Consider the following 27,403-nt stretch of genomic DNA (forward strand, 5'->3'; position numbering starts at 1 on the left):
TTGATTTTAAAATCTGCCAGAAGAAAACTCAAAAAAATTACACACCTTTTTTCAAAAAATAATTAAAGATATTGTACTATATATATCTTCTTTTTTATTTTCACATAATAATATACACATTTTGTGTTTTCGAACAATTTTTTACCTCTCTTAATAGAAGACTCCCTAAATCGAAAACAAATATTGGTCCCTTGAAATTCAAATTAGAGAGATTTGATTGTATTTTTAATTTTATGTTTACATCTGTGATATTAATTTTAAATGTCTTTTAAGAAATATTTCAGCTGTGATATTAGTTGTAAGTTTTTGTTTTTTTAATTTTTTTTTTAGTCTAGTTCTAGCCCTTTTTTGTTATTTTTTTATTAAAATATTTTATTTCGGGCGATGATAATGCAAAATTTTGCCCTCTAAAAGAAGAAAAAAAAAATATATTTATATATATATGAAATCAGCATAAATGTATAAACTGTAATTGAAAAATACCTGCCAATTGAGTTAATTCACGTTACATGTGACTTGATTAAGAAAACAGAGATAAATATATTAAAACATTTTACATGTTAGTTGCTATAATGAAATGGGTATAGACAACCTGACACAAGACACTTGATGAGAAAATTACCGTACTCAAGAATAACAAGTCTGTGGCTTGGCTTATGAGGGAAAGTAAGCCAAGCCACTTACTTATATATAATCAAATTGTTATTTTTAATCTTTAAGTTCACAAATAAACTTTTTTATGGAAAAACTGCTTATTATAACATTTGACCCTAAGATTTCTGGTGGAATGAATGTCAAAATGTAAGTTACATGCCTGTTAATCTATTTAAGGACCTATGTATTGAGTTAATCCATAGTATTTACGCACAAAAGTAAAATCGTACTGTAACTAGTAAAATTTAGCCTATCAATCAAAATGGATATAAAAACCACGGTACAATCTCCATAGGATAAATAAATTCATCTTTCATGTTCTATCTTAAGCCCTTACAACTTTAATAAATGAGTGCCTTTATGTAAATCATCTGGAAATAAGGCTTAATACTCATAAAAGATGAATGTTGTGTGAGCGTTACTAAAAATCTGTTCTCTTCTACGTCCTGACCTACAACCATATTGCCTTGCTGCAATAGATCTAATTAGTGAAGTTGCATTAGTTCTAATTTTTTATTACTTGCAAAATATTATTAGACATATAATTTTGCACTTAATTGTACAGCTGATTTCATAATAATTGATTTACACATAACCACAATGAGTTGATTTGTACTAGCAGTGTATGTACACATAATTGCTTAAAAATAATGCCTCCCTGGAAAAAATAAAAAACAAAAACTTACAAAACAGTAAGTAGCAGTAAGTAGCAGTAAGTAACTGTTACACTTAATTTTTTTTCATCTAAATGAATAGAAAAAGTTTGTTAAAGTGGTTTATTTTTTATGGCTGTCTGATTTACATTCAGTGTTTTCTTTATTTGAAAATAGTATTAATTCTTTGTCAGTGAAAGAGATAAATAATATTTATATGATGATATTTTAATTTCATTTTCATTATCTTTAATCTCATTATGTATATTTATTTAATTATTAATAAAGTGTAATATTTACTGTGTTTTAGTTTATCCATGATCCAGCTCTTGAAATGATCCTATCATTCTCCAAGTAGTCAAGATTTAGCTGTATTTCCCTTGATATTTTGAAACTATAAACTCTTCTTTTGAATATTATGGTATTCTGTTTTGTTTTTCTTTAAAGGGTCTCATGGAAGAATTTTCAAAAAAGCCTGTTATTGCTGCAGTAAGTGGGTATGCTGTAGGAACAGGATTTGATTTGGCATTATGGTGTGACTTACGTGTTGTTGAAGACACTGCTATATTTGGATATTATAATCGCAGACTTGGTACTGCAATTTTTATACGTAACCTTTCTTTTATATATAATTTCAACATAAATACAATATTTAAAGCCCACATTCCTCATGTTTTGATAAATAGTTCCATATTCAAAATTGCCATTATTTTAGTGTGGTTTTTTTTTTAGTATGTATTAATATGTTCTGAAGGTTACATATACTTGTTAGTCTACATTAAATGTAAAATATATTACAACTTGGGGCTATTGCAGAACTCAGATAAAGTTTTCAGGATTGATAAATGGACTATTGGATCTTTTCTTGGTGCAATTTGTAAGCTATTTTAAAGCAAAATATCTTCTTTTTTTTAATTAATGTATTCATTACTATTAAACATTTCCTAACATACAGATAATTTGCTACACAGTGAATTATGTTAAAACTATAATATTTTTGGCTTTAGTACCATTTTTCACAAATTATCTAATAAATTAAAATTAAAAGAACTTCCAACTAATTACTCACACTAAATGAATTCCTCTTACAAAGACAATATTATTATGTTGATTAAATCTTAAATAACATTGTTATAATATTGTTGCAGATTTTATTTATTTATTATCTTAATGTAATCATGTCACTATTATTTCTTATGATTATTATTTTTATCTTGTAATATGAACTTCTACTACTTGTCATTTTTATTTACTAATTTTATACCTATAATGCTGTTCGGATTATAAGTTTTATTTATCACAGTTTTCCTTGATCCTTGCTAATCAAGGCTGATACTCTAGCTGTTCCTTTTTATTATCTAAAGAGTAGCACCTGTATCATTCTTGATATGTCTACTTAACATACATTTTAACTGTGCATGTACTTATTGCTGAATTGCAAATCAGGCAGTTGTCAATTTGCTTCAGTTGTGTATACATGTAATTAATTGGTCTGTCAGTTTCAAACATCATAGCAAATACTCTCTAGATTATTCAAAAGTTAGAATTTTTTATTGGAAATCAAAACTTATGTGAATGTAGCTAGAATTGTATGAAGTGTGTGTGTGTGTGTGTGTGTGTGTGTGTGTGTGTGTGTGTGTGTGTGTGTGTGTGTGTGTGTGTGTGTGTGTGTGTGTGAACCATAATGTCTGTACTTTACAGTATTATTTTTTAGATGGTACTATTTTGAACCAATGGCTCTGTCAAACACAGTTGTCTCAGATTTTATTCTGTTATTTAATGTATAAAAATTGGGTAAAGTGTTTCATAGATATGTCACTACAATATTTTATTGTGCCAGGATTGTCATTAATAGCTTTTTTAATTTGAATTTCCATCTCAGAGTGCATTTTATAATAAAAACACCAAAATTTTCACAGAAACTTCAAATGAGGTCCCTTACTCCATTTGACGAAAATATTTTTGTGTTCACACACTGTGGATGAATTTTTAATAAAATATTTTATGGGACAACAGTTAAAGCAATTTTTGTGAAAATTTTTAATTTTTATCTTAGGAAGGGAATGCTTTCTTCATAAAAATTTAGTACCCAGAAGAACAATGGGTAGTTATGGGTAGTAAAATATATAAAACAGATAAAAATTTACTTGTACAATGATGTTTGCATGTGTTTGCTTTGTTAACTAGCAAGATAATCATCAATATATTTTCTTCTTAGATATGGTTGTTTATTGATCCATTTTTTTAATTGCTTGGCCTACCTCTTTCTTTTTCCCCTGAAGTAAATATTGTAGAAACATATTTTTGAATATGTGTCACTCACTCTTCTAGCTCCCTCTCATCCGTCCTATATATTAATTAACTTATCATTGTGAAAATACATATTCAAAACGGATATCTTCATAGTTAAAAAAAAAAAAGAAACTGACTGCTTAAATTTGACTAATATTATTGATTTTTTACTACCCTAGCTTCTTACCCATAATGAACATTATGCTATATAGATTTTGATTTAACATTCTAAGCTTGATTAAATTTTTTTTATAATTTTTCAAATATTGCTCTAAATGTATTTACCTTATTCTTGGCTAAATGAAAGATAAAATAATTAAGATAACCAACTTACACAAATCTAGCAGTACTGTTCTAACTTAATAGCTTATTTCTCTATAAAACCATTCTCTTTTTATTAAAAAAAACTTCATTAAAATCTGATATAACTATGCTAAAATTGTTTTGAATTCTGCAGTTCATCTTCCCTTTCAGTTATGATGATCATCTGTAAAATAATTGTCCAATAGATCTGCTCTAGAAAGAATTTAATTCTGAATTCTACTTTGGTATGCAATTTAGCTAACTGGTGATTATTTAGATTGATGTTAATCTTAGACCAGATCAGACTAACTGCCACATAGTTGTTCTAGCAGCATATTGTGAGACAGGATAATTATGAAAAAACCTTTCTGAAAACTTAGTTACATCAGAATACAGTTTTTATATTTTTTATTAGAGGAAATTGTTTCTCAGTAGATTGTAGGCCCTGGTAAAGTTAAAAGTTTCATCAGCTAGTCCCAAAAATTAACTTAATCAAGCCTTAACAACCAAAGTACACCAGTAATTTCAGTTATTATATTTGGATCCTTCAGAATCAAAAAATTGCAGCCACTTATCTGACCATGCTAAAACTATTTTTTTCTTGTTATCTAAATAATTAAAATATGAGATTTAGAGGAAAGTAATATAAGATTCTTTTTTAGGGGTTCCATCACCAGAAAGTGCCATAAAAAGACTAATTGGATTGGTTGGTAGAGCCAGAGCAGTTGATTGGGTTTTAACTGGACGAACTGTTCATGCAAAGGAAGCATTTCAGACTGGAATTGTCAGCAGGCTAGTTGCATGTGGAACAGGTATTTTAATATTTTAATATTATTCTAAATGTTATTTTAAATTTGGACCAGTTCAGTTCATCATTTTGTGTAAGCTTCATTATCAACCATACCAACAGCAACTTTGTTAACGTATTGTAAAAATTAAATTGTTTTAATTCAGACTATGACCAGTGACAGAGTTTAAAATGACCAGACAATTAAATTTCAGATAGATTTATTCCAGATATCAAAATATTATCATAATCCATGAATATTGGGTTTTGGGCCAAAAGGACATAATAAGAGTAAGACATGGCAGTGATTCATGTAAAGTCACCTTCACTTACATTTCAGTGAGCTTGGAATGCTGGTACATGAACATATATTTGCATATAGCTCAGTGAAGAAAGCAAAAAACCTCTCCTTTCATCAATTAAATAATTATCACTTACTTTTTAAAACTGTAGTTACTGGTACAGTTTTCCTTGTGTACCTGGCATGAAATGTTAATTGTTATTATAATTAGCTCTGCCATTTTCAGAAGAACTTCTGTTTTATTTCACCTATAGTTGTAGTTATAATACCTAACAAAATACAGGTAATTTTTTAAGAGTAAAGTTTATTTTTAAAAGCTGGCAGTGATGTCGAACTTTTATATTTGTAAAGATTTTTAAGTTTAATCCCTTCCCAGTAACAAAGTTGAAAATTATATCTACTTTTATGAAATTTCTTGCTAAACTAAATAAAACGTTTTTGGCTAAGGTAGTAAAAATATTTTAAATTATCAGAATTAAATCCCCCTATGTCAGGACACTTGTAATGATCAGAAAATGACGTTAATATCTCAAAAGAAATTATTAATTTGAAAAAAATCACCTTTAATTTTAAAAAATCAATTTGTAAAGAATTAAAGCTATTCTTACTTCAATATTTATTTATTCTCATTAGTAGTTACAGGTTGATGCCTGGTTACAGTTAGTTTTGATGAATCTGGAAATATATGAAAATGACTACCAGCATCTACCAGATGTAATGTACAGCATGATTCAAAGAAACGGGAAAATTTGAAAGTTGTGTTGGTAGCCGTGGGCGATTGGTACCACTTGATAAGTGGTACCAGCCTCTCTAACCTAACCTGCCATTTAGTTGTCGTGGATCCTTGGAGTGGTCCGCAACGTGCATTTGCTATCAAAGCGTTTTACAAAAACAATGACTGTGGAGGGAGCGCGTAGAGAATTTCGCCGTCATTTTAATCTGGGACGGCACGGCCGTGTTCCATCAGCACATGCAATTAAAACATGGATATCTAATTTTGAGGAAACTTGTTCGGCAATGAAAAAGAAACCTCCAGGCCATGAGCGAACCGTCCATACACCACAGAATATTCAAGCTTTACAAGATGCTGTCACACGAAGTCCACAATCCGTTGTCTCTCAGCATCTTTACAATCTCATGGTTCAAGTGTTCGAAGAATGTCAGTGAAGGACTTGCAATACCATCCGTACAAGTTGCAGATCATCCAGGAACTGAAACTGAACGATGCAGTTGTGCAAGCACAATTCTGTAATGTAATGCTTCAGAAGATAAATGATAACGAAGAGTTTGTTCACGAACTGTGGATGTCAGACGAAGCGCATTTCCACCTCAGTAGATTTGTTAACAAGCAAAATTTCAGATACTGAGCACAAGAAAATCCTACGCAGCTGCACCAGCGTCCGTTGCACAGCCAGAAAGTGACTGTATGGTGTGCTATGTCATTTTGGGTGTTATAGGCCCTTATTTTTTTGAGGATGACAACGGTCTTGCAATTACAGTGACGTCAGCTCGTTACGTAGCCATGCTTGAAACCTTTGTTGTGGAACAACAAAAGAGATTTCCACCAATTCTTAACACAGCCTGGTTTCAACAAGACGGAGCAACGTCACATACTGCACAAATATCGATGGCAGCTGTACGCCGAATGTTTGGACAACTTGTCATTTCACGAAATGGTAACATTAGATGGCCTCCCAGATCGCCTGATCTCTCAGCTTGTGATTACTTTTTGTGGGGTCACCTTAAAAGCAAAGTGTTCCACAGTAGACCTGCTACAACGGAAGAACTGAAGGCAAAGATCTGAGAAGCAATTGTGGAAATTCCAGTTGAGATGTTACGTCAAACCATGAACAATTTAACAAAGAGACTTCGTGAGTGTTTACGTAGAAGAGGAGGTCACCTGGAAGATGTCAGCTTTAAAATATAAACTAAAATGTATGTATCCTAAAATGGCAACATTTGTACAATTACATGAAATAAAATTCATTTTCTAAAAAAATTTTTCATTAACGTTATTTAATTTTTTTAATTTACCGTTTCTTTGAATCACCCTGTAGAAACTCTAGCCCTCCATATTGATAATCAAAAGAATTTCTTCTTAGACAGTAATAGTACATTTTATTCAACAAATGAAAAGTTGGAGTGATTTACAGAAGTAATATTTTTAGAGTAGGGATATATTTGTTATCCCTGCTCTGTGATAGTAGTTGAAAACTGCTCCCACCCTGTTATGCCTCTTAAAAATAAGATGATTTTAAGCATTTTAAGTCTGTAGGTTAAAAAAAGTTGTAAAATACTGTAATCAAGAGATTAGGATTGTGAATTGTTTTTAATAATCAATTTTCAGTAGTTTCTTTTTATGAGCTAAAAAAAGTGTATAAAATCATAAATAAATCAGTTTAATTTTAATTAAGCTCACCTCCTTTCAAGGTATAACACCTTCCACCACAGCTAGTTTTTTTAAAATTAAATAGAATCAATGCTCTTTTGTTACAAGTAACAATATTTAATTCATTTAGGTAACTATTCATTTATAAATTCTTTCTTAGATATAAATTTTAAATAGCTCCATTCCATTCATCCACTCCTAAAGAATTGAAGTAAAGCCAAAATATTATAATCCGCACCTTACAGTATAATAATGTAAACACTAAACAAATAAAAAACTTAATAAAAGTTGGTGATTTTTTTATAGCGGAAAATTTTTATATTTGATAATGTTATATGCATTTATCACTCCCTTGATCCTCTGATTTGATTTCTGTTTTTAGTGAAAAAGGTTACTTCTGCTATCATACAAGGATAAAGACACATTAACCTTGTTTCCCTTTCTTTTTATGCAATTTAAAGAAAAAGAGGAGATTCCCAATTTGTTGACCTATGTTTATTTTTTTAAATATGTTCAAGGTGTAGTACTCTTTTGAAGTATACTGATTTAGAAGTTTTTTTTATTTTCAAGAGGAGATCCTCTGTATTTTTTCTTGTTACATTTTATTTTCCTGAATATATATAAATAAATATATATATAAATATATATATATATATATATATGATATATATATATATATATATATCAGATGTTCTTAAAAGGTGAGGCCAAAAAAAGGCTTAAAAGTGAGGAAGTGATTCTACTTAACATACTGAAGAAAACAATGTCCAGTGAACTTTAAGTCCAAAAATGCATATTTTTCTACCTGTCTACCATTTCGTGTTTTTAAGGAAAAAATTATTTTTCAAGAACGGCTGTAGATAATGGAATAAAATTTTGTACTTTATTTTATACCATCACTTTTTAATTGGAAAAAATAACGATACTCTTCATTGACAAATTTCAAAATGGCGGTCGTTTCAATCTTAAATATCTTAGGAATTATTAGATTTATCAAATTGTGTTGTATTATACAAATTGTGAGCATTTTTTTGTGAACAAAACAACACCGTAGTCATAAAAAATCTGACAACAAACAACAGAGTTATTGCAAAAAGTAGGCATCAACCAATGTGGCTGGCAGCCATCTTGTTTTTTTTATTATTGTGATTCACTTGTTAATTAAATCAAATTTTCTGATTAAAATTGCTAAAAATTCAATATTATGGATATTTTATAATAGTTATTGTAGGAGCTAGCCTGGAAACAATTAATTCTCAGTAATAAAAAAATATGAAAATCAAATGTATAAGTTATTCAAACAAATTTTGAAAATGAAATAATAAAAAAAAATCTGATGTGGACACCATATGACTTGCTTGTACGGTTGTTAGAAAATGTTTTTCATCTCTTCATGCACGTTTAAGTGAAACTGGGAGCTTTAAGGCCGTCATAGTTGGTAATGGTAGATCTAAAACAGTGTCAATGCCACAGGTAGAAGAAAGGCTTTTGAACAAGTTTGCACAGGATCCAGAATTATCGTGCAGAAGAGTTGCTGTCCAAGAAAACATAACTTGTAATACAGTATGGAATACTTTACTCACAAGTATTGTACCCTACCAGCAAGTATTGTACCCTACCCCTCACAAGCTCCTCTACCAGGTGCTAACCAATCAACTATTGCATTCATTGTTTAATTAACAAGTGTGCCCATAACCCAAAGTGGATATCTGACATTCCTTTTACAGACAAGGCGTCTTTCACTAAGGATGATATAAACAACTTCCACAACCGACATTTTTGGTGTGAGGAAAATCCTCGTGCAGTATTTCAAGCAGGAAATTAACACAGGTTTTCTGTGAATGTTTAGGGAGCAATCTACTAGAATAAGTTAATAGGGCCTTTCTTTTTGCCACATAGATTGACAGGAATTCATATTTGGAATTCTTCAGAAATGACCTCCTGAACCTCTAGAGGATGTTTCTTTGCAAAGCACAATGAACAAGTGGTTCATGCATGATGATGTACCTGCCCACTTTGCAATTAGTGTCAGAGAAAAATTAACTGATCGTTTTCAAGGAAGGTGGATTGGTCAGGCCCATTCATTGGCCTGCATGCTCCCGAGATCTGAACCCATTAGACTATTATCTGTGGGGACATGTAAAATCTCTTGTTTATTCAACACCAATTGTCGATATTCATCAGTTGGAAGATAGAATTGCCCACCCTTTTCAAACAATCAGGAAGCAGCCAGGAATTTTTGAGCATGTACATCAGTCGATAAACATGTGTATTGTTATGTTGGAATGAATGGAGGTCACATTGAACATTTGTTGTGATTCTCATTAGAAAACAAACAAAATTTCATATGCTCTTACAATAATTATTATTAAATATCCATAATGTTGAATTTTTAGCAATGTTAATCAGAAAATTTGATTTAGTTATCAATTAAGTCACAATAATAAAAAAAACAAGATGGCTGCCATATCAGTTGAAGCCTGTTTTTTGCAATAACTCAGTTGTTTTTCATCAGATTTTTATAACTAAGGTGTCGTTTTGTTCACAAAAAAATGTTTCATAATTTTTACAATACAACACAATTTGATAAATTTAATAATTATTAAGACTGAAAAATTGAAACGACCACCATTTTGAAATTTGCCAACGAAGAGTATCATTATTTTTTTCCTAATAAAAATAAAGTTTAAAATAAAGTACAAATTTTTTATTGCGTTACCTCCAACCATTTTTGAAAAATAAATTTAAAAAAAAATAATTTTTGTGTTTAAAAAACACAAAATGGCAGACAGACAGAAAAATATGCATTTTCGGACCTATGTTCACTGGACATCTTTTCTTCAGTATGTTAGACTGTATTCTATGTAAGTAGAATCACTTCCTAGAGATTGGCTTCACATTTTAATTTTAAGTACACCCTATATATATATTTATTTATTCAATATTAATTGAAAGTGTAACCACCAAAACACAGTAACAGATAACCTAACTAACAAATATTTAAAAATTGTAAAATATTTAATATCTAAATAAAAGCCAGTATTTAATTTTGATTATGATTATATCCATATATACCATCATCCCCCAAAACTAGTAAGTTTTGGATTATCAAAATTACATTTAATAAATAATCCTATAAGGCCTTTAATAAATTTTAAAAACACCTGCACATTTCATAGCTAAAATACTTATAATAAAAATGAATCTTAACTGTAAACATAATGTAAAAAAAAATGATTACGAAGTCATAAATGAATTAAATTCCATTAAAGTTAATTATATCACTAAAATGTTAACTTTATATCACTGAAGAACCCTAGTACACCAATTGACAAATCAGTAGAAATAATAAAAAATAGTTCAAATAAAACCTCAGAATACTGTGATTAATCACCATTATAAGGAATACTTGTCTTTAAAATTACTTTGAATATGAGGACAATTGTTATTCACAAACTCTGCCATTATGTCTGAAATATTTATATAAAATTTTAAAAGTATAATAGTTCACCGTATATTAAATACACAAAATACTATTATGGATAAGATATAGATGATATTTTGGTCATGTATAACACAATTATAAATAATGAACATTTGATTATTTTAAATAAACTCAACGATTATGATAAAAATTTGAAATTTACATGTGAAATGGAAAATAACAGAAAAATTCATTTTTTTGAAAGTGAAATAAACAGAAACATCAGTTTATAAAAAAAAATCCACAACAAACAGTCTTACAATAAATGTAAATTCTAATCACTCATGATCACAAAAAACAAGAAAAATAAACTCAAAAAAGAAATAAATGAAATAAAACAAATAGTAGATTTTAATGGTTTTTTGATTATAAAATTATAGAAAATATTTATTAAAAACAGAATAAAAAGTACCGTGTTAGTTTTACAAAAATTCAACTGCAGGAAAATAACGCAAAGATTAGTAAAAATTTTTATCTAAAATGTAGTTATTCAAATTAAATAATAGAAAAAATTACTAATGTATATGTTAAAGTAATTAAAAAAAGTATATAAACCAAATAACCAAGTAATTATAAAAAAAAGCATATAAACCAAATAACGATGTTAAAAAGTATTTAAGGAAAAAGAATAAGAAAAATAATAGAGAACTTAAGGAGAATATACAAAATTAAATGTAATAAAATGTATATTGGTAAAACTAATAGATTGTTTAAAAAGAGATTTACAGAATATGCAAGCTTATAGAAATAAAAAAAGAGCTATATCTAATTGGTTAACAATTTGTTACAATGTAAGCATAGTATTTCTGATTGTAAAAATAATTTAGAAATTTTGGAGGTTTGTAATAAAATAAAAAAAAATATATACTTGAAAAATATTATATTTATTAATTTAAACAAAACTATGAAATGAAGAACCACCAGATTGCATTTGATGATGATGTTTTATTACAGACATAATAAATTATAGCGGTTGGCAACAGTAATATTACGAACAAAGGGAAGTATGACATTTTAAATTTAAATCATTCCTTTAATGGCATTGGAGTTGTATGTTCGTCATAACAAATTTTAGGCTTTTAATAGTGATAATTTAAGTTTTTCTAGATTTTAATTTTTTTTAATAATTGATTGATGTAATAAATCAAGCAAAATAAGTCCCATAATTGTATCTTTTGTAGTTTTCATTTTATCCAACATAAAACAGTAAAACAGTGATGAAAACACATTGTATTAGGTTTGAAGTGTAATAACTTTGTTCAATTACTAATAAATATTTAAATTTTATTATCAAAACTTGTGGAGAATTTATTCCTGAGAAAATTGATGTAATAAAGTTTATGAAAAACAAAACAAAAATCAATTTTTATTATTTAAAACAGAAACAAATTTTATAAATTTGTAGAAATAAAAACTGCTATATTTAGTACATCATATTTAGGCCTTTGAAAAATTAGGTTAGTAACATTAACTGTATCTTCAAAATTAATTTGAACAACTCACTTGTCATAAAATTGTGGTTTCATGTTAATAATAAACATTAGGAGGTTTACTTGTTTCTGACATAATTTTGATTATGTTGAAATTTTATAGAACCAATTTATGTGCTGTTTTTGTGTTTGTTCTACTCTAAACACATGTGACAAACTGATCACTTGCATTCTTGCTGCTGTTCTCATCAAAGGTCTTGAAGATGTCATTAGATTGGCGACAAAAAATGTAAGGAAATGAATTGAAAAGTTCATCAATGTCAGTGGTAGAATTTTAGAACATTTATTGTAAATTAATACAGTATGAAACACAGTGAGTAATTTTTTAAAAGTATTTTAATTTTTCAAAGGTATAAATTTATTGTACTAAAATCAGCTGTTTTTAATAATAAAAGTGGTTTTTTGTTTCTCATGAACTTTATTACATCAACTTTCTCAGAATTAAATTCTTTACAAGTTTTGATAATAAAATTTACGCATTTATTATTATTCAGTTAACAAAATGACTTTCCTTCAGACCTAAAAAACTTGTTTTTCATCACTGAATGTTTCTTTTTTACATTAGCTATTATGAAAATTATTGGAAATTCAGTTCTGGGACCTGTTTAATTCAAATTGTCAATTCAAAATACATAAACTCACCAAGTTTAACCCTTAAAAATTTCATTATTACATCATTTTACCTGGGAACTAAAATCTGTGAAATTTTTTGCTAGCCGTAACTCTATTACAAAAGCATTTTCAGTCATTACGAACCTTTTTTTATTTCAAGCTCCAGAATCTGTTCTCAAATTAATTTTTCTTTCCTCCTTAATCATTCTGTGTGTGTATATATATATATATATATATATATATATATATATATATATACAGGTTATTCACAAAAAATAACAAACTTTCAGGACATGATCTATTGGTGAAAATAAAAAGAAAGTTCATATAAACATAAGTTCAGAAACTTCATTAGGAAGTGTCAACTGGTGAAAGATTTTGCCCTGATTTCTGCATCATTGGTAAACTTAAGCCAGGCTGTAATTCTATTAAGCCAAACTAAGTGGTTTTTTGCTGTATCCACTATGGCGGAGGATATAGTTTGTTTAATTGTTTTTAAGTTGATTTTGTTGTTTGTATTTGCTATTTTTCTAAAATTTAATTATATTTTTCAAAAATTAGATAATAAATATTCTATTTTATTGTTTTTTCTATGTAATTCTTTTGTTAAATATACCTAGTTAAAATGTGCCACATTTTGATATGTTTTGTTTTTAATAAAACTTCAAAATTCTTAAGTTAGCATTTAGTTTTTGTGGACTTTATTAATACCGCTCTACTCAGAATCAGATTCTCTACAAGTTTTGTTCAAAACGTTTATTTGTTTATATCCATTTAACAAAAATATCTGCCTAACAAAATAGTGTGCTTGTTGACCCCAATCGTTTTGTTTTTTAATCCCAAATTTCTCAAACTACTTAAAATACAGTTCTGGGACCTATTTTTTTCAATTTTTCAAGTTAGATTTCATATAAAACCACCAAATTAACCCTTAATTTGAGTCTCAATAATTATAGTTGGTTTACCTAAGGTGCAGAAATCAGGGAGAAATCTTTCAGCATCTTACATTTGCTAACAAAGCATTTCTGAACCTAGTTTATATGAGCTTTTATCTTAATTTTCACCACTCGAATATGTCCTGAAAGTCTGTTGTATTCTTTGTGAATCTTTTGTATATCTTGTTCAATGGTAATACTGTTTAAAACAATGAATCATGGTTAACTTTTGTAATGTATTTTTTTTATAGAATAGTATGATGTAAATGTATTCTTTTTTGTAATTTACTATACAGTTTGATTACGAATATTGTTTCTTAGGCAAGCATGTTTTTTAAGTGTAAGATTTATTTACCTCTTATAGTTGTATCTGTATGATACGCTTTTACTCCTTTTTTAAGTGTCTTATTGCATCTTTGATGTCAATAAAATAAATTTTGTATTGTTGAGTTTCCCAATGTGGTTATTGAGTTTTTCAATGTATTAAATGAGTGTTGTTTGTTTTTTGTATGGTGACTTAAGGGAAATTAAGTGATCTGTTTTATCGGTTTTTGTTCTGTTGTAAACTGTAAGTAGGATCTAATTTGTTGATAAATGAGAGGAATGTTAATGAAATTAAGGAACGAGTAATTTTTCTGAACAAAAATATAAAGTTACCAACATAGCAGTAATCAGAGTAGTTATTTTGTATGTGTGCTTTTCACTGTATTTTAATCATATTCCATGTATGGATTTAATTTTATGAGATTTATGGATTTAATTTTATGGTGTAAAAAATTTATTTAAAATATTTTATACATTTTCATTGGACAAAAATGGTATATATGTATTTGCTCATAGTAACTAACACAGTTAAATTTCCAACTACCTTTCATTAACATCTGTTTATAATTACAGCTAATTTTTAACCATGTGCAATCTTTTATACTTTGTTGTAGCATATGGGCAGTCAGTTAGCTTAGCAAAAGCTGTTGAAAAGTTTCCATTTCCAAGTACACTGTGGGTTAAATTAAGCCTTTACATGGACAGCATTTCAGAAGAGGAACAACAGAAGGTGTTGAAAGAAAGAGAAAATTTAATTTTACCAATTGCAAATGTAATTAATTTTTCATATATTTTTAAACAGAATTTTAATTAATATTTAATTGTTATTTATTAACTTGCATTTTTTCACTTATTGTAATCTTTATTGCTAGCTTATGTAAAATTATCAGTAAAGATAAAATTGAAGTTAGTATTATAGGATATAGAATGAAAATACTAGTGAAGTTACAGGAGCAAAAATTTCAGTATTATGCAGTGAACATTATTTTAGTATCATTTGTCATTTTTGAGGTCAATGATTTTCAGTTACTACAATCAAATTTAAATTTGTAATGAAATCACACTATAAAGAATTTTGTTACTTAATAGCATTAACATGTACTAATTTATTTTTGGAAGTGAAAGCAAATAACAATAGTAATTGCATTACAATAATAATGTGGGTTTGTCATAAAATTTCAATAACATTCAGTATTTTCCTATCATGTGTTATTTTGCACTCTACTATGTAATAGCTATAATGTTTGGTGTTAGTAATCTATGTTACATTAAGTTTGTTGAATGTCATTTTATCAGAGTTCACTATTAAAAATATCTACTGAAATTTTATTTTTCTAGTTATACTAAATTCATTTACTATTGCTTTGAAATTAAAATTTATTTTTCTTAATCTTCTTTTAATGTAATAACCTTCAAAATTCATACACAGTACTAGGTTCAGTCAGTATTGTCAATAAAAAGAAGTAATGGGTATTGAGGCAATGATGAGGTTCATGAGTCAGGTTGAAGGGATAGACATTTCAGGACATAGTCAGCTGCACATTTGTAATTTATTGCGTCACAGATGTAAATACTGCATAACTTTATGATGTGGAAAATTATGAATGAATTTTTTTCTCTATGATTGTAAAGGTAACTTGGTACTCAAAGTCATGGTGCTTAGATAACAATATACTTTGCCTGTGGGTTTGATAGTGTTGGCCCTATAAAAGATTTTACTTTTTTATTGTTAATTGTAATTTTTTTGACCTTTTTTTTTCAGAAAATTGCAACTAATGCAAAAGCATTTGTTGATGGATTTGGAAGACATGGAAAATCTACACACTTGAAATGAAGTTATTCCTACATTACTACAGAAAGTACTTTTTTAGAATAGATTTAGTGTAAATAATATTTATGTTTAATTAATAAATATGTTATATAAATGAAAGTTGGCATTCATAATAATAATTTTTTGCTTCATTTCATTTTTTTTATTTTTATTTTAATGATTTATAATATTTTTTACTTTTGTATACCCGCTAATTCAAACTATAGAAAGTTGAAAATTTTCAATTTATTTTTCTGTTAAATGACACTTGAAAATGCAGAATCAAATTTTAAAAATTATGATTCATCCCTCAACAGTAAACAATGTAGTCTAAATTACAGATTCATGTTTTAACAAACAGTTGTGTTAAGTATCACTGCCAAACTAAATTATTGAATACTTCTTAATAATAAATAATTTTATAATAAAATGATTTTCTAAATAAAAGAACATTCTATAACTTCTTTTTTTTATGATCCTTCATTTTTCATTTTCCATTAATATTTTTCTGATTTAATAGATTGGAGATAATTAAAGTATAATGGAAACATTTTCTTTCATTAATCATGAGAGGTAAATGAAATGTCTTGAACTGAACGACAATTGTTCTTAAAATGAAAGGTCTGAACAATCTTTTCCTCTTTTAAACTTTGTATCTACATCTCATTGTGAAGAATACCCTTTTATACTGTATAAAGAAATTTAACTATATAGAAACGACTATTATTTTCTGAAAAATGCCTAGATGTGTATCAATTGGCCAAACTGATCGTTGCAGGACTTGAATAAGAGAAGTTTAAAAATTAAATTCATAGTGTAAAACAATATTTAAATCGTTTGGAGATCCTGCAAGAAATATCATTCTATTGTATTAGAAAATATGCATCTCAATTACCCCCCCCCCCCCCCAGGGAGAAGAACACCCGCCTCGTAGCATGTCTGATCGCTACACCACCCCCTCTGTTCATAGCCATGAGTGGCTTAATTGGAGGACATCTTCTTGCCTTCAAACTGATCACATTCCACAGTCGTCAGTCCAACCTCGTGAGATGCCACCAATGCAGATGCCTCAAGAGACATCCACATTGGTAAATTCCACCCTAAGCAAGTTTGCCTTCAAAGAAGAAGACATCAGACACCTACTCTACCACGTAGCCCTCAGGAACTAAGCTAAAAGCCTACACGTGGAAGATCAGAAACCCCGCACCTAATTCTACAAATTTGGAAATTATATAGTAGAATTAGCTCTGAATCTTGCATTTGTAATCATCATTAGTTCACTTAAAATTTGAGCCAAATGGGCTTTATTCAAACTGCAAGCTTGCTGCTAGAAATGAATTTAACATTTTTATTGCTCAAAACAAAATGGACCAGGTTTTGCAGTTTGACATGCTAATGACTTAATTTTGTGAGAGATTAATTCGCCAGTTTCATCCTGTTAATTCAGTAAACTGATTGGGTCAGTGGTTTGTCACATTGGGTATTGGGCCAGGTGATCAATTTTAATCAAGATGTCTTACATTATGTTGAATTTTTATTTATTATTATTATATTATTATTATGCTTTTACGGCCAACATGGGACCACTTAAGTCAATTTTAGTTGTATCTTTTCTGAGAAAAGCGTGTTATTTTACTCTTCCGAGCTGCCCAGTATTTCTTCATCCGTTCAGATCTTGCTTTCTTTTCATCCGTAAACACCCTCTTCGTTGTATTTTGTCGTTTGTTTAAATCTAATGCTTTTGTCTTTTAGCTTTGTAATTTTTCCAGTTTTATTCTGTAGGTCAGTCAGGGAAATTCCCAATTCTTTCATATCTTTTCTAATTTCTTTGATCCATCCTACTTCTAGCTTTTAAAAACCAGAGCTTCTCAATGATATTTCTTGACAGTCTTGTTTCCGGTGTCCTTATGAGATGACCAAAGAAAGATATTCTTTTTTTCCGCATAGTATCAGTAACAGGCTCTATTTTCTCGATACACCACCCATTTGGCACAATCCACCATTGGCCTTCTTTTTGGTGTTTTTTATTGATACACTTCCTGACAATTCTCCTCTCTATTTTCAGAATTTTTTCAATTCGGTTTTTCTGAGTGATTTTGAAAAGGGTCTCGCTTCCATAGGTGACTTCTGGCTGTACTACAGTTTTATAATGTTTAAGTTTTGTTTTAGCAGAAAGGCATTTTTTGTTATATGTTGACCAAGTTAATTTTTGGGATTTAATCATTTTATTTGTCCTGTTTTCCCATGTCACTTTTTTATTTAAATTATAAGTTATTATTTCCCCTAGATATTTAAATTGTTTTACTATTTTAATTTTCTGATTATTTACCGTAATGTGCTCTATTACCAGAGGATGTATGGCCATTAGTTCAGTTTTTTCAAAAGAGATATGAAACCCTATCTTTTGTGCTAGGTTTTGAAGGCTCATGATTTGTGTTTTGGCTTCTTGAATATTATTTGCTAAAAGAGCGAGGTCATCTGCAAATCCTAGGCAATTTAGTGTGATGGAGTTTTTCTTAGTACCCATTTTTATATTTTTGGGATTTATTTCATACCATTTCCTCATGACAAATTCGAGGGTGCAGTTAAAAAGGAGTGGTGAGAGGCCGTCTCCTTGCCTCAATCCAGTTTTTATGTAGAAGGATTGAGAGAGTTCACCTCTGAATTTCACTCTGGACTGGGTATTGGTTAAAGTTAATTTTATCATGTTTACGAGTTTAGGGTGAAGGCCCAGGTTTCTCAGAATATTCAGCATGGATGGTCAGTGTATACAATCATAGGCCCTTTTAAAGTCGACGAAGGTGATTATTAGTTGTTTTTTCCGTCTTTTATATAAGTCCATCATAAGTTTTAGGGATATTATTTGCTCCGGGCAACCTCTCCATGGCCTAAATCCCCCTTGGTATTCCCCAAGTTCCAGTTCAAGTTGGTCTTTGCATCGGTTGTATATGATTCTCGACAGGATTTTGTATGTGCAATCCAGGAGAGATATGCCTCTGTAGTTTTCCGGATTAGTTTTATCCCCTTTTTTATGTAATGAATGAATGAGGGCTGTGGTCCAGTGTTCTGGAAGTTTTTCTTCTTTCCATATTTTCACGAGGCATAGATGTAGGGAAGTTTTGACTGAATAAACTGATGAGTGTTTCCAAAGTTCTGCGAAAAGCTGGTCTTCTCCGCTTGCTTTGTAGTTTTTTATTTCATTTAAGGCTGCGAGAACTTCTTGAATTGTTGGCGGGTTGATATTTACTTTTATTTATTATATATATACAAATTACGTAAAATTTTTGAAACACCATTTACTCCAAATTGAAGTTCTAATTTTTTTATTAACCGTGGAATAATTATGAATGTTTTCAAAGCACAACTTTTAGGTAGTGTTTGTTTCTCATTTACACTCTACTAAACTTAGTCTAATAATTTACCATATTTATTTATTATCAAATTGACTTTTTACGACTAGAAGTTAATGCCATAAATGAGCATTTCTATGAAAGTTTTTAATTCATAAACCACAATGAAATCCAGAGGTTTGAGGCAAGGATGAATAAATTTTGAGAAGGCTTTACTAATTAAAGAAAGTCTTTAAAAACTGATCCTATTTATTTTTTTAATCGACTGAGATTGATGTTCCTAATTCCACTAAAGAAGTAATATATATCTGGAAGCAGGAGACTGTAGTCTCTCTACAGTAGACTGTAGGTTGTTGTTTTAAAAACAATCTGATGCGGTCACCACATGACTTCTTTGTACACCTGTTAAATTATATATACACATTTTTTAAAATGAGAAGTATATAAAATTTTATTTCATTAATGCTTCTGATATTTTTTCATATTTTTTTAATTGTTATTATTGAATTGTTATTTATTGTAAATTTTTTTTACAATCAGAGGTTAATAATTCTTAATGAAACAATATATTTAAATTAAAATAAAAAGGAGATGAAGTCTGATTCGAACCAAAGTGCCTTCCCCTTGTAAGATCCAAATATTTCATTAATTAAAATTTTATTTGTCTATAACTCTGGAACCAATGAAAATAAGTACCACTTATTATATATCGTTGAAAAGCTCTTAATGAGGGCTTATTACTCAAGATAGAAAAAAAACCACTTATGCCAATATTCTTAGGTAATTTTCTCTGATGGTTATTCATAGGTAGTGTTACAAGTTCGTGGCTCAATCAGGATATTGAGATTGACACAATGAACATTTTTTTCATAATTACAATTTATTGGTTTAAAAATATAAGTAAAACAAGACAAATCATTAATAATAATAATAATAATCAACAGTAAACGACCATCATAAAACAAACAATAAAAGAAAGTAATCACAACCACAATAATAATCAGAATAATAATTATAATAATAATAGACAATAAAAAAGAAATCCCACAATTAAAATAATGAACAACAGTTTAGTCGAACTGTTTGATATTTACCAACATCATTAATAGCGACTCCCACATCGTTGTCATGAAGAAAATGTATATTAATGTTAAACTTATGTATCATATACAAATTCCAACCAATGAAGAAGGTGTTTTAGTTGCTGAAAGAAGTGCTTACATTCAACCAAACTTCAAGGATAGTGTGCATTGTGATTATAGTTACTTTTTGCATGTATGTGTATGAGAAAATTTATGCAGCTGAATGTCTACCCAATGTTAAAAACTAGCTACAACTCATCAAAGTTATACTAGATCACCATTGAAATCATCAATTTGAAGCTACCATGAAAAAAAATTATCTTTTGGTGTTTCCATTTAGGTATACCATTTAACAATTGCTCAAAGTGTAAAGACCTTTAAAAATATTTCATAACTTTTTGAATATGTTAATTTTTATTAATAGAGTAGATTATTCTGAATATTTGAACTGTTAATTATTTTTTAATACTTCTAAATAAGTCAATTTTTAAGTTTCCCACAAACTTTTAACTTTGATCTTTTTTATAGCATTTGGCCTTTAATGAGTTAACTTTCAGTACTGTAGAATTCAAAAACGTTAGCACTGGCACTGTAGATGAAAAAGGAGAAATATGTAGCACTTTTATATCAGAGTAATGAAACATGGGCTAACTTATGACTTACTTTCTAAAAGTCTTTTTTTTAATTATAGATTCTATAAAATATTATTACTCGCAGTATTATGATTGTCCATGAATAAGGAACAATCTGAAGAGATTAGCAATATCTGAGGGGATTAGGATTTTGTCTAAAGGGAAGAAAATAAACCTAAAAAGATTATACAGCAGTAAAGATATTGTGATATAGCTAATTACTGGCCGTAGCTATATAAGCCAACATGATTCTCAAGCCTTTGAAAAGCAAACAGCATACCCTAGATGTTACCATGAAGAGTGAATATGTGCAGAAAAATCAGACAACAAAAAAACTCCTGGAGATAGCAGCCCTTTCAGTAGTTGTTGAGGACACTGGTTGATATGGTCTGAAAAATAACATTAAACCTTTGTCTATGTTAGCCTTTGAGTACTACTTGGCTGAAAGAAACGAAAAAATAGGCCCCATCGAGATCTCTGTGTATTTCCTAACCAAGGGGATTTTGTCAGAAAATATAATAGATAGAAACATGGCATTTTTGAGTTGGAATATGGCTGTTAGAAGTAAGTTTAAATCAGTATTAGGGTAAATAATTTTAAACTTAGATATAGTAGGAATTGTGAGGTAAAGTGAAAATATGAACTGGACTTTTGGTCAGGGATTCATAGGATAACTGACTCAAAATTAAAATACAAGAATAGGATCAATAATGAATAAGAAAGTAAAGCAGAGTATTATTACATGACAAAAAAGCCATTTTAAGTCAGGAAAATATTCAAAACAAGCCTATATTACTAAAGTGTGGAATGGCACAGTAAAATTAGAAAGGAAGAAGTTGAAGATTGTGAACTAGGTCAAGAAATGAAAGATGAACTAGACTAATGAAATTTTATAGAAATCATACAGTAGTTATTGTGAATACCCTATTAAAAAAAAAAAAAAAAACATCAAAGAAGGCATCAGGAAATACAGAAAGGTGTAAGTTATTTAATGAACAGGCAGAGATTTAGGAACTAAATTACAGACTGGAGATGCAAACTTCTGTCCACAATTTAGTAATATTGAAGTGTAAGTTGAAATTTAAGAAAATGAAGAAAAATACAGCAGGCTAAAGAAAGATGTAATGTTAAAATTTGAACAAATACGCACAGCCATACAGCAGTACTTTTTGCTTTTCTTCCTTTGAACTGTTAATGTGATATTTTTATTTTCTAGAATAACAAAATTATAAATGTGCTTTTCTATTTCTTATCACCTGTAGAACCTCTTTCTTTGCTCTGTTTAGTATTATTTTTATGCGGTTTTTAAATGAAAAGTTTTTCTGTTAGTTTCACATTTGTAAACGTTCTCCATAATATATTTTTTTTTTTCATAAAAAAGCCCAATAAGCTTGATTATGTTTTCTCCAAAACATTCATTGATTGGCTGTGATGTGCCCTTAACAATGTAAGATAGTATTATATAATATAATTTTATGTTTACTAAAAACCTACATTATTTTTTAACTAGTTCTTTTAAAATTCACTTATTTTAATGGAATGTAATGCTTTCATCAGCTGTCAGATTTTGAGACTGCTTATAATCAATTACGCAGTTTCGTTTATAAAAATAAGAACAGTTATTTACAAATATTTATTTACTCCTCTTTAGAAAAAGGGAAAACGTATTGTCATTTAGTCATTATGATAATGAATGGAAGAATTGAACACATGAAATTCTTTCATGTATTACCATTGCATTGTCTATTAGCTTCTTTGGTTTTTTAGTGTGCGCCTAATTACAGTATTATTTATCATGAGCTGCCAGGCACATAAAGCAGCTACCTCCCAATTTATTTGTTTTACCAGAAAACATATGATCTGCTGCCAAAAAGAATGTTTTGGCAGCAATTCTACCAGAAGAGGTTTTATTTTTATTTATTGACTTCATCATTGAATCAATAAAATATAAATTTATTCATGATGCAAAAAATTAAACTAATCATCTTATAATGTTGATATAATGCACTGATTATTGTACGTACTTTCACAGTCTTTGGAATCCATTAATCACCATTTTTGTAACTCATCTATTCCTATAGCTTTTCCTGTCATCTGGCTTGAATAACTTAGTTTTGTGAAAACTGTAGTTGTTGTTCCTACTTCCTTTTCAACCTGATTTTCTATGGGAAGAACTTTGCCTTTCTGTTAGATTAGTATTACTTCCTCCCAACTTTTAATAAAATCTTCCTCTCTGAATAACAACTAGTACTTCTACTAACGAGTTTTCTAACATTTATACACTTTCCTCTACTTATACAGTGTTGCTGTTTTTACTTTTTTATAAAATGGTTCATTCTGCCCTATTCTTTCTGTATCTGAGCTTTTTTGTACTAGCCATTTCTCCTTTGCTTTTTGTATTATCCCTTAATTCATTATTAAATCTTCTGTAGAAAAGTTATTAGAAAACCTTTTTTATTCTTAATGTTCTTATATTTTCTAGTCTTACAAAGACAAGAAAATTAATTATCTCTGGTAATCCATGGTTTTTTCTTCTTCTAATTAAATCTATTGTTTATTCTGGTGCTGTTTACAGGCCAACTCTCATATTCAGCCAAATTTAATTTGCACTATGGCTTTCTGCTTGTATTGTCTTTAATATGTGATGTAACTTCTCTGCTACTACCTTCTTTCCAATTGTTATTTTTCCTAGCCTTAAAAGTTAGTTACTTTTTCACTCTTAAAATTCATTCAATATTACTTTTATTTGTGCCACCAGAACTGTATAATCCCTATCAATGTTGACTACTGCCAATCCTTGCAACTTTTTTTATCACATTTCAGAATTTTCTTCTGCAGTTATGTAGTCTGTTCAAATTGTGTATTCATCATCTTGTGGTTTATATGTGTACAGCCCACGTTTATTTGCTATGAAAATTTTATCTTCCGTACAAGATTCTTTAAGATTTTTCTCTCCTTTCATTCTATTACCCCAATCCACACTTCCCACGACTCATTCTTTCCATCCTTCCCTTATTACAACATTTTAATCTTCCATCATTATCCCATAACAGTGTTCACCTTCCTCTTCCATAATTATCTCTATCTTTGTATACTTATTGTATATTTCCTCAATTGCATCTTCATATTAACGATTGACATACATACTTGTACTGGAAGTACATCCTTTGGGTTCATTCCTATTCTAAGAGCAAATATTCCGTCATTTGTGAAAATCGCCCTTTGAACACATTTTACTATTGCTACTTTTTAGAGTGACGACATTCCTACAACATTCTTTCTTTTTTATTTCATTCCTGATTTAATTGTAACACCATTGCTGTTAACATCACCTTTTTCTTCTAATCTCATTTCACTAAACCAAATTATATTCATTCTATTTATTTTAATCTCTAAATATTTTAACTTTGCTACTTGCAAAGTGTTCCCAGATTCATATGGAATATATTTTTATAATATATGTGAAATCTTCTTTACTCTCTTTTTGCAACTCTTTCTAGTATTTGATACAACTTATCATGTTGCTTCTCCTAGAGATCAGAATAGAAAGCTATTTTATCTCAGGATTTGGTAAAAGAAGACTGTGCCATGATTCTAGAACTTGGAAGAATCTTTGGGTGGCAGTATTCCACTACCTTCCCAACTATGGATCAGCTGTCCCCAACATGAGGAATAGATGTGCATTGCAACATAATTAACGTTGAGAACAAATGCTACTCCTAAACCACCAATAGTAAGTAAAATATGTTTTTTTGAAGTACTTAAGTTGGAATAACCTTGAAGTGTAGTCAAAAGTACTTTTCTTTATTGGTCTCTATGAAAATTGTGTTTATTAGTGGTTTTTGATGATTTTGGGTGCTGTTAATTACACTAATTCAATGCTTTACATTTATATCTGGTTCTTGAATTGATCACATTTCATTTTTATCTAAAATGCTAAAAATTTATTTCAGTTTAAAATAATTATAAATTACTGTTAACAGAAATATTTTGAAGGACATAATTTTAAATTGTGTTGTCATAGTAAACCTGAGTGGACGGTAAGTGCCATAAAATGACTGGTGGTGGGAGACATCTTCAGTTCAATTATTTTCAAGTTATATGGAAAGATTTATCCACTCTTTAACTTGATTATCAGTTTACTTCCTTATCAGTTGTTGAGATTAAAATCAACGCAAATAAACTTGCAGTAAAGCTTGATAAGTTATTAAGGAAAAAAATAATTAAACTGTAGAGGTTAAAAAGGTTTTCTTGTTTAACTTTTGGTTGTTTGCATATTAGTGTTTGTTTTATTATTTCTCATTTTTATAATTAATTGAATCATCATTTTGGATTTGGAGCAGGAACCTATAACTGATTTTTTTCAAGATCTTTGTCAAAATATTATTAAAATTGACTACAAACTACCATCAAGTGAGGAAGATTTATTTGTACTTGTAAGTTACCAAAGCAGTTGACTTTTGAATCTAATAGTAAAATAGATTATGACATTATTTACCAGGTAAAAATACCTGGTAAATAATGTCCTTCCTTCCTTCCTTTGTTTTTATTAACTATTTTTAGAAACTATTTAGAAATACTACTGATGAAATGTTTATTGTTAAAAGTGGTAAGGATTTATAGTTCAGGATGTTTCAGTTAAAAGTTTCTAAAATGTAATATAGAAATTTGGAATAATTTTTACACTCACCGTTCTTTATCACCTTAGAATTTCTGTACCTTTATCTTTCTCCACTTACTTAATAGGAACTGAAATGAGATATAACTTTACCTGAGTAGCTATATGTTTTTTGTAAGTGCAAAACAAGGACTTAATATTGCCTATACGTCTCCCAAATGTCTGTCTTCTGCATTGAGAACAATTACTTAACCTATTTATGGTACTGAGAAGTTACACTATGCTCCCCCTGGCTGTAATCAACCTAAAGATGGTATTTCAAAAAGTAAAATTGATAGATCTTATAAAATATAGGAGTATTGCTCTGCTTACTAATATCGAAAAGTATTTACTTCAAAAAATAAATAATTGGGCAAAAATGAATTTTATATTCTTTAAGGAACAAAATGAGTTTAGGATTGGGCAGGGCTTTCAGGATAATTTCTTCAGTCTCTCATTAATTATTAATGTTAATTTAATTAAAAACAATGTTACCTTTTGAAGTTTTATTGACAAAATGTTCTGTTGCACTCATTGTGAAAGAAGGTTTTAAAGTTTGGTACAGGCTTCAAAACTATAAAAGTCTTGAGGCTGGTATACAACAATGCTGAATTTTGCATTTCAAGGTCAGATGTTTGAAATTTTAACATTTATATAGTGTTCTGCGGGGGCAAACCTCTTTCTCTCAGTTGAGAGCCAGTAGTGTTTAATAACTTTTGAGGAGGCCTTATGCTCTAAAATTTGGTTTTTAAAAAAGAAAGTTAAAAATCAGTTTTCCAGTTTTGATAATTGATTGCTGTCAGACGATACTAATCAAATAACTAATTCCAAATGCAATATAATGTAAAACTTATCTTTTCTTTGGGTTCAAGGAAAAATATTTAGAGTGGAATTATAATTTGTCTAAAACTAGGATGACTATAAAACATTTGCTTGTTAACTTAAATAAAACATTTATGTTAATAGTATAGATACATATTTGATATTTTGTATTCTGTTCTTTTTGTAATATGTTTAGACCTGACTCATTACTTCAGTTCTTGTTTAAATGCACTCCTTAAATCTTGTCAGGTTATGGGCAAGGATTACATTTAAACTTGATTTAAGTGTTTCAACAGAGTCCTATCCTATGAGCAAGTATATATATGTTCTCTTATTTCATATTTTGCAGGAAATACTTGGTTTGTGTGTTTGTTATTCTGTAGCAAGTAATATGTAAAATATGAATTGTTATTGTTCGATCATGGAAGCATATATTATTTTTTCTTATCTAATTGGTTTTTTATAGATTACTTCTTCTTAACTGTTACTTTTACATTAAGAACATATTGTCTCATTAGTTAAAAAAATTGTATCTTTTGAATCAACATAAAACTTAATGAATGATCAAGCTAAATTATTTGTGTAATGTGCCCATAATTAAATATTAACAATAATTTTAATATTAAAATAAAACATTATCAAATCATATAAATATTTGTACATTTATTTGATGTTCTGGCACCTCTATGGTGCAATGAATTAGCCTCTCAGTATACTAAGGGCAAGATTTGCACGTAGAATAATGGTAATCCAGGCTGGATAATAACATTTGATGAAATATTCAACACAATTGGCCTAAATAGGAATCAATTCTGAGTGTTTTTTA

General features: G+C 29.0%; 1 protein-coding gene across 2 annotated transcripts in view; it reads left to right on the forward strand.

Moving 5' to 3' along the window:
* LOC142330002 (putative enoyl-CoA hydratase) overlaps positions 1-16,447 on the forward strand; it is a 63,643-nt gene extending 47,196 nt beyond the window's left edge. The window contains exons 4-7 of one of the 2 annotated variants that reach the window (XM_075375007.1): positions 1,755-1,899; positions 4,565-4,714; positions 14,839-14,996; positions 15,987-16,447. In XM_075375007.1, the coding sequence (XP_075231122.1) occupies positions 1,755-1,899; positions 4,565-4,714; positions 14,839-14,996; positions 15,987-16,058 (525 nt within the window). In that variant the 3' untranslated portion in view covers positions 16,059-16,447. The remainder of the gene's footprint in view (positions 1-1,754; positions 1,900-4,564; positions 4,715-14,838; positions 14,997-15,986) is intronic. The other variant, XM_075375015.1, reaches the window with a different exon arrangement.
* Positions 16,448-27,403: the final 10,956 nt, after the last annotated feature.

This window comes from Lycorma delicatula, chromosome 1, assembly GCF_047948215.1.
Source record: "Lycorma delicatula isolate Av1 chromosome 1, ASM4794821v1, whole genome shotgun sequence".
Classification (NCBI taxonomy): Eukaryota; Metazoa; Arthropoda; class Insecta; order Hemiptera; family Fulgoridae; genus Lycorma; species Lycorma delicatula.